The sequence below is a fragment of the Neolamprologus multifasciatus genome, chromosome 3, assembly GCF_963576455.1.
Source record: "Neolamprologus multifasciatus chromosome 3, fNeoMul1.2, whole genome shotgun sequence".
NCBI lineage: Eukaryota > Metazoa > Chordata > Actinopteri > Cichliformes > Cichlidae > Neolamprologus > Neolamprologus multifasciatus.
The window spans coordinates 8,038,544-8,051,893 of NC_140441.1; the positions used below are offsets into that span (position 1 = coordinate 8,038,544).

General features: G+C 40.1%; 1 protein-coding gene and 1 long non-coding RNA gene across 5 annotated transcripts in view; one reads left to right on the forward strand and one right to left on the reverse strand.

Moving 5' to 3' along the window:
- The window catches only part of LOC146521387 (uncharacterized), a 208,346-nt gene that overhangs the window by 32,570 nt on the left and 162,426 nt on the right, over nt 1-13,350 (forward strand). The gene's annotated exons all lie outside the window — the stretch shown is intronic.
- LOC146521389 (uncharacterized) overlaps nt 1,323-13,350 on the reverse strand; it is a 57,265-nt gene continuing 45,237 nt past the window's right edge. For 2 of the 4 annotated variants that reach the window (XM_085155276.1, XM_085155274.1), the window contains 2 exons: nt 5,310-5,648; nt 1,323-5,071 (listed from right to left, as the gene is read on the reverse strand). In XM_085155276.1, coding sequence (XP_085011402.1) covers nt 4,857-5,071; nt 5,310-5,648 — 554 coding nt within the window. In that variant the 3' untranslated portion in view covers nt 1,323-4,856. Of the gene's footprint in view, nt 5,072-5,309; nt 5,649-7,672; nt 7,761-9,959; nt 10,050-13,350 lie in introns of those variants that run through there. The other 2 variants (XM_085155275.1, XM_085155273.1) reach the window with 2 other exon arrangements.

Sequence of the window (13,350 nt, forward strand, 5' to 3'; positions counted from 1 at the left end):
GGCTGAAGCAAAAATTCGGGTGTGGGAGGAGTTCGGAGAGGCCATGGAAAAAGACTTTCGGACTGCCTCGAAGAGATTCTGGCAAACCGTCAGGCGTCTCAGGAGGGGAAAGCGGTGCTCTACCTGCACTGTGTATAGTGCTGGCGGAGCGCTGCTGACGTCAACTGAGAAAATTGTCAGGCAGTGGAAGGAATACTTCGACGACCTCCTTAATCCCACTGACACGTCTTCCGAGGAGGAAGCAGAGTCTGGGGATGAGGGGAATGACCCGCCAATTTCCGGGAGCGAGGTCACTGAGGCAGTTAAACAACTCCTAGGTGGCAGAGCCCCTGGTGTTGATGAGGTCCGCCCTGAGTTCCTGAAGGCTCTGGACATTGTAGGGCTGTCCTGGTTGACACGCCTTTGCAATGTTGCGTGGAGATCAGGGGCAGTACCCGTGGACTGGCAGACCGGGGTGGTGGTCCCCATCTTTAAGAAGGGGGACCGGAGGGTGTGTTCCAACTACAGGGGGATCACACTCCTCAGCCTCCCTGGGAAAGTCTATGCCAGGGTGCTGGAAAGGAGAGTTCGTCCGCTAGTCGAACCTCAGATACAGGAGGAACAATGCGGTTTTCGTCCTGGTCGCGGAACACTGGACCAGCTCTTTATCCTCTCGAGGATACTTGAGGGTGCATGGGAGTTTGCCCAACCAGTCTACATGTGTTTTGTGGACTTGGAGAAGGCATTCGACCGTGTCCCTCGGGGTGTCCTGTGGGAGGTGTTGCGGGAGTATGGGGTGTCTGGCCCATTGCTACGGGCCATTCGATCCCTATACAACCGTTGCAAGAGCTTGGTTCGCATTGCCGGCAATAAGTCGGACTCGTTCCCGGTGGGTGACGGGCTCCGCCAGGGCTGCCCTTTGTCACCGGTTCTGTTCATAATTTTTATGGACAGGATTTCTAGGCGCAGCCAAGTGGCGGAGGGCTTTCGCTTTGGTGGCCTCAGAATCTCATCTCTGATATTTGCGGATGATGTGGTTCTGTTGGCTTCATCGAGTGAGGGCCTCCAGCTCGCACTAGAGCGGTTCGCAGCCGAGTGTGAAGCAGCGGGAATAAGGATCAGCACCTCCAAATCTGAGGCCATGGTTCTCAGCCGGAAAAGGGTGGAGTGCCCACTCCGGGTCGGGGATGAGGTCCTGCCCCAAGTGGAGAAGTTCAAGTATCTTGGGGTCTTGTTCGCGAGTGATGGGAGAAGGGAGCCGGAGATCGACAGACGGATTGGGGGTGCAGCTGCAGTAATGCGGACGCTGCACCGGTCCGTCGTGGTGAAGAGAGAGCTGAGTGTAAAAGCGAAGCTCTCAATTTACCGGTCGATCTACGTCCCTACCCTCACCTATGGCCACGAGCTGTGGGTAGTGACCGAAAGAACAAGATTGCGGATACAAGCAGCAGAAATGAGCTTCCTCTGAAGGGTGGCTGGCCTCTCCCTTAGAGATAGGGTGAGAAGTTCGGCCATCCGGGAGGGGCTCAGAGTAGAGTCGCTGCTCCTCCACATCGAAAGGAGCCAGCTGAGGTGGTTCGGGCATCTGACAAGGATGCCCCCTGGGCGCCTCCTTGGTGAGGTGTTCCAGGCATGTCCCACAGGGAGGAGGCCCCGGGGCAGACCCAGGACACGCTGGAGAGATTATATCTCTCGGCTGGCCTGGGAACGCCTTGGTGTTCCCCTGGATAAGCTGGAGGAGGTGGCTGGGGAGAGGGAGGTCTGGGCCTCTCTGCTTAGGCTGCTGCCCCCGCGATGAAGATGAATGGATGGATAATACAATAAAGGGGGGAGAGTGGTTAGCACTGCTGCCTTGCAGCAAGGTGTAGGATTTGAATCCACACACTTGCTGAGGTCCTTTGGTGTGGAGTTTTTGCTGTTTGATCTACTTCATAGTACCAGAACACCTAGAGTTTGTTTCCTTCCACAAACAAATAACGTTTATATTGTGATTGTTCCAAACCAGCCATGAATGTTAAATATGTGTTTGACGAATACAGAATAAAATGTTGTGTGGATCTGTTTTGAAGATGAAACTCATAGTCTAAAACACTTTGTGGCAAATGTTTTAAAAAGCTTGAACAACAAAAGGGAATTGGATGCTAAAACAACAGGTGAAAGCTCTCACATCCATCATTTTAATTAATAATCTAACTCTGGGATGAGACTGAGCTGGAGTATAAATCCACTGTTTTAAAATTACTGGAGTCCATTACAGACTAACATTCACACATTCGGCCAGTTTAGTACCATTAACCAAACATGTCTTTGGACTGTTGCAGGAAACCACCAGACACTAACCACTGCACCTCTGTGAAACCTGTACTGTTAGATATAAATTCTAATTATTTTTATTGTTTTTTGTTTGTTGTTTTTTAAACAACTCTTCTTATATTTATATCTAAAATTTCAATGCTTCATTATCCTCTTACTCAGTTTGAAATTTTATATAAAACAACTCTTGAAGTAACCTTTATTTATATGTGTACTGACTTTCTGTAAATATATACAAAATACCCACTGCATTTAAATAACATAGTAAAGTCATGTGTCCACTGTCCAGCTGTGTTGATATAATGAGTGAATGATTTGATCTTTTCACTGCCTGCTGTGTTTTCTCGACTCCTGAGCAAAGATAAAGAGTCAGTTCAGACCTGCAGTTGGTCCTCGTGGTGTTTTGAACTTGAATTCAGCCTGATTTGTTTTTCATGTCTTCTCCTCCATCATCAGTTATCAGGAGAGCAGACAGTCAAAGTACAAGAATTCAAACAAACACAGAGATTCTACTTACAGAGCAGACACAGCACAGATGTTTCCTTCATCGTCCTTCTCACTCATTTGAGCTTTTTTTCATTTCTCTCACTGACACCAAGTAAAGCCCGCCCTCTTCCTCTGAGCACCAGCTTTCTATTGGTTCACAGACAATGGTGGGTAACTCGCTTTTTATTTCATGCAAAAATATGCACAATGAGATTATTTTGACACGCACACCACAAACTGCAGTTCCTTTAATTAAACATTTTGAAAACACTGTTAATGAGAACAGCTGCACAAGCAAAAATCCCATTATAGCAGCAATAGATAAAGTCTATTTGGATTTCAAGGGGTTCCAGAATCAGCTCAGCAGACTCCAATCCAGCTCATTGGACAGTGTCATAGAGTCAGAGTCATAGATTTTGTACTTTTAATTTTTATCTTCATAGGTTTTACAGCTTTTGATTTCTAATGTAAAGACAAATGGTAGCTACAGAAGATTATCTTTAGGCATGAATTAATGGTGGAGATGATGAGACACCAGAGATCAAGGTGAGACAATTGTGTTTATGATTTGCTCATAAATTCAGTCTAACATTTGATTGCTCAGTTCTAGTTGTGACTGTGGTAAAAGTGATCAGTGCATGCACCTCTGCATAGAAACAGGTTTGTGTCTAAGCTCACAAAAAAGCAGCATTTAGAGACAAGAGTGAAAGTATGAGAATAATAAAGTAAATGTACTCGATTGGAATTTGTTGACGTTTATTTAAATGCATGTGGAGTCATCACAGTATACAGAGTATTTTTCTTCAAAGCAGTTAAACACATATTTAGTTTTATACAGAAACAAAAAGAAAACAAATGAACAAAGAAAGAAAATAAACAGGCAGCAATGCATGTAAAACCTCAATAATAAACAATTTCATCATATGAACTGACTTTACTTAAACTGAAGTAACAAACAGACTGAAAAGTCCTTCATGGAAGGAAAAGTGAAACAAAGCTTTACAGGTCAGATGGAGGAACATCCGACTCTGCAGCTACATAGATAAATGGATGTCTTTGGTTTAATATCAGTGTAATAGCATTCAGTCATTCAATCCAATAAATAGCTCCTGATGAGATTAATGATTGTCTATAATCCACAATAATTTATCTGCACTCACTGATCAACACCTACAATGTTTGTGCTTTTAGTTGGTCATTAATTATACTGTAACAGCTGGTTCAAACCTCACAGAACAAGTTTGATCTAACAAACATCTGCTGAACCTGACAGGAAACAAACTATAACCAAAGCTGTTCATTATAACAGGTACATTATAACATTTTGCATGAAATAAAACAGATTATTTTGTGTAGAGTACCACTGAAATAATTTTTGCCTTTTCAAAAATCTTATTTCAGGAGTTATCTTTTTCTTGTCTAAAATCTGAAGTCTTGGCTGTTCCACGTAACCTCCTAGAACCTGGCGTCCACATATGTGGACACCACATTTTGGGTTGTCTAGACCAAAATACAAAATGCTCTACAAGCACAAGGACATTATACTGCCACTGCTCTATCGAAATGTAAAACGAATGTGGATCTCATTTCTTTCAGAAACAAAAATCAGGTTAAAAAAAATAAATCTGGCAATTATTTGTTTTTACATTCATCATATGCCCAATTATCAAAGAGAAATTAAAAATGCAAGCCATGAAAGAGCTTCTTAGGAGGTTAAGGCAGAAATGTAACAGATATTTTTAAAGAATGTAAACTGTTGAAATGAAATGAGTGACCAACCTGAGGCTAAAACAAATACACTTTCGGATACCATATCATGCAGTACACTGAATAAATGAGTTGATTTAAAGCACATTTTCTCCATTCAACACTGAAGATGAGCAAACATTGTGGTGTTTGCACAGAGACACACCAACATAGTCTGAACAGGTCTGATGATATTCAGAGAAATTTAAAAATCAAACTAAATTCTGCATGTCTGACGTCTGTCTGTTGGATGATGAGATCATTCCACTCCTCTGAGATCAATGATGACGCTGAGAAGTAGGAACATCAGCCTGGCACCCAGCTTTCAGCTGTTAAGAGGTCTGTTCGCAGAGATGCTGATCTGAATACGGAGATGGACTTTGTCCTTTTGTATGGTTTCTGCATTTCACAGACCATAAAACTAAAACAACAACAACAACAACAACAAAAACAACAAGAACTGGCAGACCAACTTTCAGTCCAACATATCCATCCTCCTTCCCTCCATCCTCCTTCCCTCCATCCTCTGTGTCTCCTCCTGTGTGACCTGCAGGTGAGAAACAGGTGTGAGGTGTCAGCTGTCAGGTAGGTGATGAGTGAAGAACAGAACAGAATCCATTTCCTCTTCAAACTGCTGTCAGACATTATCTACTGCACTCTGATCACATCACTCAGACCAGCTGCTTTCTACAAAGTCTCATCAACAACATCTTTAGAAACAAACATCAACAACCAGGAAGCAGCTTCACCTCTGATCACACACACACTCAACTCTACTCACTCACCTGGAGGAACAACATGAACATAGGTGGTGTTGATGAGCTTCAAACCTCCTCTCTCTTCTTGGATGACACCACACTTGTATGTTCCAGTATCATTAATCGTCACATCCCTCAGAATCAAAGACACGTCTCCATCCTTCATCTGTGTGTCCTGCAGATCCACCCGGTTCTTAAAAGATGGATGCTGGTTGTCTGGATCCATCTTATTATTCCGGTACAAAAGCACATATTCATCTCCCAGGTCATCTCTGCTCCACTCTACACTTATGATGTTGTTGTTTGGAGCTCGACATGTCAGAGTGACGTTCTTCTGTCCAGACTCAGCTGTGATGTTTTTCTGATCTGTAAGAGGAAACAACACATAACAGAGAGGCTAAAGGTCAAAGTACAACTGTTCACTTCAACAGCGTGAGGAGTAACACACACACACTGATAATAAGTGAACATAATGTGTGAGAGAAAGCAGCCTCTCATTATAAGACACTGTGAGTCTCTGCATGCTGCCTTTATGGAGCTACAGCTGTTTGTATACACTGAACAAAAAGCTTTGTAGCTGCATACAGACTGCTGAAACTACAACACATCACACTGACACACACATTACACTTCTGTCTCTGTGAGATCTGATCACACCGACATGTTAGGTGCACAGACTCCACCCAGCCTTGTGTCACCTTCACAGCAGCATTGGGGATATTATTAAAAATAGTTATTATTTATTTATTTACATCTTCTTTTTGAATTACTTTCTGAACACTGTAACTAATTACAGGTGTAGTTACATTACATTACTGCATTACTCCATAACATGGTCTGTAGGGCTTAGTCGACTCTTGAAATCGTCAATAGTTTAATAGTTGACGCGTCGTTTGAAGCTTTGTAAGATCCCGAAAGACGCAGGAATAAGTAGGATTTAAGAGTGTAATAACGGACTGAAACAGACTCTAGACTTTTTTTTCTGACATGCACCAGCACAAAAGTTAGGCTCACCCCAACTGCATCATTTAAAACTGCAGTTTTACATGTTCACAAAGAAAACCTAATTTCTGCTGTTTAATACTGAACAAATTTAACCTTTTTAAAATTATGCAAAATTACAAAATGCTTAGCTGTGTCTCTAATAAAACCTCTGTAACTTTGCTCTGCTTCACTTCAGCAGCACCAGGTAATGTTCATATGTTGATTAATGGTTTTCTTTAGTTTTTGATCTACTGCAGAATATTTTTATAAAATCCCAGGCCAGGAAAATTACCTTCATGTTTCTCTATGTTTTATCCTCAGTTACTTTGACACAAAGGCATCTGCTGTGATGTTCACACCTTTGATAAAATCTTGCGAGTGTCAGCTTCCTTTTTATAGATATAAAAATATGGAAATGTTCTGATGCATGATCTGAATTATAATATGTCTGACTATCTGAGGCAAAATTTCCCAGATTCAAATTCAAAAATCGAATTGAATTGTGGATCGAATCGATTTGGGACCTTGTGAATCGGAATCGAATCAATTCTAGAAATCAGTGATGATACCCAGCCGTAGTGTTAACCACACAGAGACTTTCAGAGTTGTGGAGATTTGAGACATGTACGACCAAATTGGTCACACTCTAGAATCTTGTTAATGTTCGAAAGACACCCTTGGTATACTGAACTCTGCAGCACAGGCACATGTGTACAGCGTATTTAACAACTCGCAAATATAGAACAGTAGCAGTACAGATCAGTAGCCTCTTCTATCTGAAATGGGAAGTCAGAAATTCCGTCTTCCTAGTCACAATTACTTTCAAACAGAACAGCCTCAATTTGTACTTCAAACTCAAAGTCTGAGAAACTTCAACAACCTCAACTTCTTAGTCTAACATGGCAGCAGTGCACACAAACAGTCTCAAAACTAAAACTTGTATCAAACATATTGTTTATGTTCAGTTTTGTGTTAGCGTTGTGCTGTATGGCTAGTTACAGATGGATAATCAGCAGAATAACAAATCAGTGAGCTCTCCAGCATGTAACAGGTCGTTGGTGTCCATCCACATCCATGGACTCCACTTAGCTAGAAGCAACATAAATAGTCTTTTCTTTTCTGACCAATTGTGCTGGAAGGAAGTTAGCTCAGCACGACCTCCATCAGACCTCTGAGGTTAAATAAGCGTAACAAGATTTTACATTTTAAGCTTTTACTAATGTTTACAGGCACTGCTGCCATCTTGGATGGTAAATTCAGGATTATTGGGGATTTTTCCAGTTGGAATCTGAAAGCTGAATTTCGTACTGTAACTCGTTACCAGGTTACATAAAAATGATTCATACTCCATCTCACTTTTTATTTCAAAGTGAAAATGAATTTGGTTTCTCATAGTTAAATCTTACCTGTCGAGACGAACATGAAGAGGTCAACAAACAAGAAAATCAAGCAGAACGAAGTAAATGCTCGGTGCGACATTTCCGTAGCCTAGCTAGCTAGCTGACGCTTCTAGCCAAACCCTAGCGGGCGTCACATGATGACTCACATCCGTGGAATCACGAGTATACAATCTTTTCAGTTTTAAGGCCAATTTTAAATTATATATTTTGTCAGTAAAATATTACTAGAGTTTATCAGGAACAGGTGAAGTGCAAAAAATTAGAGATATAAAAAAACAGCATGGAAAGCACAGAGTGGCTGCAGTGAACACTCATTGTTGTAACAATGGCTTTGACTTTAGCTCTTTGTGTGTTATAACTTCACTCTTCTCTCCAATTGGCTGAAGATCAACAAACAGCACAAGGAAGATTTGCCCACAGACCAGTTGTACCACATACACTGGCTCCATCAACATCAAACACTGTGCAGGTAGATGAACCGTCCGTCTGCCTTCATATTACTGCACTGAAGCATAAAAGCAGTATTAGAGTGGCACCTCCAGATGCCACTGCTTTGCTGCAACAGCTGCCTCTAATCAGAGCAGGGCAACTTTTGCCACGGTTGCACTGGTGCGCTTTTTTTCTTCTTTTCTTAAATGCGCACCAGCACAAAAGTTAGGTGCACCCAATTTTTTTCAACCGCATCGCTTAACACCGCAGTTTTACATTTCACTTTTTTGGGTGGAAATTGCTGTCCATACAGACAATATTGATTTGTAAATGATTAACTAACAATCTTGTCAACACAAAGTTCTTTATTTGGAGCACAGTTCTACAAGAAAGATACGTTACTGAAAAAGTGATTGTGCTTAAAGTGCTTTGGCAGAGAACACTTTGGTTCTATGGTAGGTCTTAAAGGGTTAAATAGCCTGTGGCAAATATAGTAGTGTTGTCTTCTCACTATACATGCTCTTAACTTTATGCAAGAGAAAATAAAGTATAAAAAATGAAATTTTTGGCATGGAAACTCCGTCTCGTGGTTTGCGACCTGGTGCTGCTGTACGTGCACCAGGATTTGCGACATACTTTACGGTAACTCAAAAAAAAAATCTCATTTGCTGTTTTAACTATATGGTGGTTGCTAAAATGGTTTGTGAGCTCCTGGCGTTTCTGGCAAAATACATTTATATTTAAAAATCGATTCAGGATTTAATGAATTGATATCGCATTATTCAAGCTAAAATCCATTTAAATCGGAAAATTGAATATTGAAACCCACCCCTGCTACTCACCTCTGTCTATCTGTCTGCACTTTCAAACGTACATAAACGTAGGCCGACAGGAATATCTGGACCACAGCCAATCAAGGAGGTCCCGGTCCTGACTATGTCTTATTAGTTTAGACCACGATATGGGCAAAATGTGTGTTTGTTGTTGACCACACGGAGACTTTCAGAGTTGCGGAAATTTGAGACTTTAGACATGTGCGACCAAATTGGTCACGCATTAGAATCCTAGTTCAGAGGTAAACTAAAATATAATATTTTATAGATACCCTCGGTATGCTGAACTCTGCAGCACAGGAGCCCCTTTGCACTGTATTTAACAACTCGCAAATATAAAATAGTAGCAGTACGGATCAGTAGCCTCTTCCATCTGAAATGGGAAGTCAGAAATTCCTGCTTCTTAGTCAAAATTACTTTCAAATAGAACAGCCTTATTTTGTACTTTAAATTCACAAAGTCTGAGAAAGTTCTCCAACCTCAACTTTACAGTCCAACATGGCAGCAGTGCACACAAACAGTATAAAAACTAAAACTTGTATTAAACATATCATTTATGTTCAGTTTTGTGGTACTGTGTTAGCATTGTGCTGTATGGCTAGTTACAGATGGATAATCAGCAGAATAACAAATCGGTGGGCCTCCAGCATGTAACAGGTCGTTGGTGTCCATCCACATCTATGGACTCTACTTAGCTACAAGCAACATAAATAGTCTTTTCCTTTCTTTTCTGACCAATTGTGCTGGAAGGAAGTTAGCTCAGGAGAGACGTCGCAGTATGACCTCCATCAGACCTCTGAGGTTAAATAATCGTAACAAGATTTTTAATTTTAAACTTTTGCTAATGTTTACAGGCACTGCTGCCATCTTGGATGGTAAATTCAGGATTATTGGGGATTTTTACAGGTGGAATCTGAAAGCTGAATGCCGTACTGTAACTCGTTACCGGGTTACATAAAAATGATTCATACTCCATCTCACTTTTTATTTCAAAGTGAAAATGAATTTGGTTTCTCATAGTTAAATCTTACCTGTCAAGACAAACATGAAGAGGTCAACAAACAGGAAAATCAAGCAGAACGAAGTAAATGTTCGGTGCGACATTTCCGTAGCCTAGCTAGCTAGCTGACGCTTCTTGTCAAACCCTAGCGGACGCCACATGATGACGCACATCCGTGGGAGTATACAATCTACAGAGAGAAGATAATTTTTAGTGAGTCATTAGTTATCTGATAGAGTGTTCCATCCAAAGATATTAAGCCGCCTGTTATTAACTAGTAAGAAAGAAAGAAATGCAAGATTAGGTATGAAATTGTTGAGAAAGTAAACTTAAGTAAGATAGTGCTAGTTTATCAAATTGCACTTGATTAGCAGTCCTTCTCCTATCCTGTTCTGTCTATTTTTCTTTACACATTTTTTACTGTGTTTCTCTCCCTGAGAAACAGATTGTGTGCCAAGGTGGGGCAATTAGACGGATTTATCGACTATCGACAATAGGCTGAGCATTTCACCGATCATTTTTAAAAGAGCGATTTGTTTATTTATTTGCTCATGAGTAAGTTTGCTAATAATGTTTGTTAAAGCTAAAAGAAGCAGTCAGTGGAAAAAAATAATAGCGTTGTTTTAACAGCACCCTCCTCAGAGTGCGTCCAAATGCAGCCATTCATTTACTCAAACTTAGCTCATGTTCAGAAAAAACAAAAACATTTTATTTAAATTTAAAAAAACAAAAACAAACAAAAAACACAATGGTGGGGAGGGAAACAAAGAGAAACTTGTTCTTTTCCACTATAACTGTCATACATACTTGACCAAAAAAACAAAATTACACAAAAAGTACATTAAAAATCAAAATGTCTCTCCTAGCGAACACTAAAAAAAGATCCCAGATGTAACGTCTTTTGTGCAATTTGGCGCATCTCAAATAAATAAATAAATGAATAATCCAAAAAGTGTACTAATACTGAAACAAATAAGAAAAGAAGGTAAAATAGTCCCTTAAAAGAAGCGTATAAATTCTAAACATGCAAATCAGTCCGTGCATGATTACTTTGCTCCGCCCATCAAAAAGTTACCTACACAAATATATTGCCTATCGTCATTTATTGGACTGACAAATGTCATTTGAGAAAATCACATATCGACCAACCTTAGTGTGCCAAACTGCACAGAAACAGTTTGCTTCTTCTGATATTTGCTGACATATTTCAAACATTTAGTTTGAAATTTTCTGTCACTTCTGTCCATCCATTTATTCTCCCCACCGCAGTTCTTATCAGTGCCGCTATCCCAGCTATAGTGTGAAATCTGTCAGTTAAAGTTAGTCTCCAGTAGAGCTAGCTAAATACTGAAATACTACAACAATAACTTCAGTGACTTCTGCAGCATGAGCAGGAATGACAGAAATGCAGACCAAAGAGAACTTTCTCATAATTGTACTGTTTGAATCCTATGGACTGGTAAAGCCTACAGAAATCCAAAGGATGCAACCTCAGTACACTTGAGTGCACTAATGAACACAAACGTTCCATTGAAGCACTTCAATGACAAAATTGTGACACAAATGCTTCAGAAATGGACATAAATAAATAAAACAAAGAAGAGACTCCTGATAAATCATATCAGAAATTAAAGACACACAAAATAAAAAACAGGTTTCAATTAAACTGAAACCCAAACACGTGTAGAAAAACTAAAACTCAGTCCTACAAGAATCATAAAGGAAGAAACACTCAATATTTCCTAAAATAGAACTCACTCAAAACAATAAAGAAAATAAAATTGTAAATCAAGATAATAATTTAAAAAAAACTTACAGAAAAGGAACAGCAAGAAACCAAACAGAAAACACTGAAAGACAAAATTACGAGGCAACTCAAAACCCTAAACTAAGCTAAGCTAAACTAGCAATCATGACAGAGTCCAGAGCTCCAAAGATCATCTTTATGATTGAGGTAATTTTCGTCTTATTTAGATTCTGTCAGATAAAGTCTGCCAGGTTTTGGTTCTTTAGATGAAAAAAACACATTGAATTCATTTCATATGATGTGTTTTCACAGATGAAACCAGCCAACAGTAAATCAGATGCTTCACACTAACTCCACATGACATTCATCTGTAACCAGTAAAGTGAAGCTTTAATCCTGGTTCAGATGGATTAACATGGACAATCTGTTAATCTACTGAAGCTCACAGACTTCAGTCAACCTGTCAGATTATCTAAAAGACTGAAAGACGTCATTTTAAACACTTACTGTTGTTCTGAAGGATCTCTGAAACCCTCAAACATTCTTCTGATCATCAGGATGGAAAAATTATCCACTGAGAGCAAATAGAAAAAAGAAAGGAAACAAACTTTGACGATAGTGATTTGGTCTCTGGCTGCACTAAACAGCCCCAGTGAACAATCTAACCCGTATTTCCTTGTCAGCTGTTTAATACGACACACCTTAGACCAGTTTGACTTCATAGCATCACCGTGGCAACCATATTCCCGGACTGACTCAGCTGACTGGATCTGAGCCGTGTATTTGACAAGCAAATACCACAAACATAATGAAAGTAGCAGAGAGGTGACAGTAACAGGAAGTAAATTTGTTTCTCTGGCACAGGTGGATGTGTAGAATCTGTATAGTGTCTTGTGTGTGTAGAGTCGAGATAAATGATGAATGAAGGGTCTCATGACAAAATGATAATATTAAAAGTCAAAGGTGTTTTTGTATCCGACAAATATAGACACTAAGAAAAGAAGACAAATAAAAGAAAACCAGTTAATATTACACACACACATTACAGAAAATGTCAAAGGAATTATTCTAAAATATACTGTTGTACCTCCAGAGTGTACTGATTATCGTAAAGGTTGCAGGTTTGATTCCATCTGGAAACACAAATCACTGTTGGACTGTCAGGAAGGGCACCAGGTGTAAAACTCTGTAAATCAAAATAAGGGACACTAACTGCTGTGGGGTCGTCATGTGACAAGGTGCAGTCAAAAGTAACGACTTTCTCTTACATTTAACAATATGATGAATGTAAGAGTGTTGTTACTTTCATCTGTACAAAGTTTGTGTAAATAAGTTCTCACAGACAGAAAATCTGTGACAGCACCTCCCACCTGACCACTTCAGAATGCACTGATGTTAACTTAACCCTTTAAAACCGGTAGGAGCGGGCACGCTCTGTTTTGCTTAACTATTTTTAAATCCCGGTAGCTCTGCAACCACATAAGCTAGCGCAATAATTTTTTTTGCATATGAAACCGGAGGAGTTGTACTTACATCTTATGCCATCAGCTTGTCCTCGGTCACAGTTTCCTTCCACATATAGCTTTGCAAAAACTGCATAAAAAGCACTTGCAGCAACCAGAAACACACTTTGCCGATCCGATCAGCTGTTCATAACACTTCCTACATTGGATAA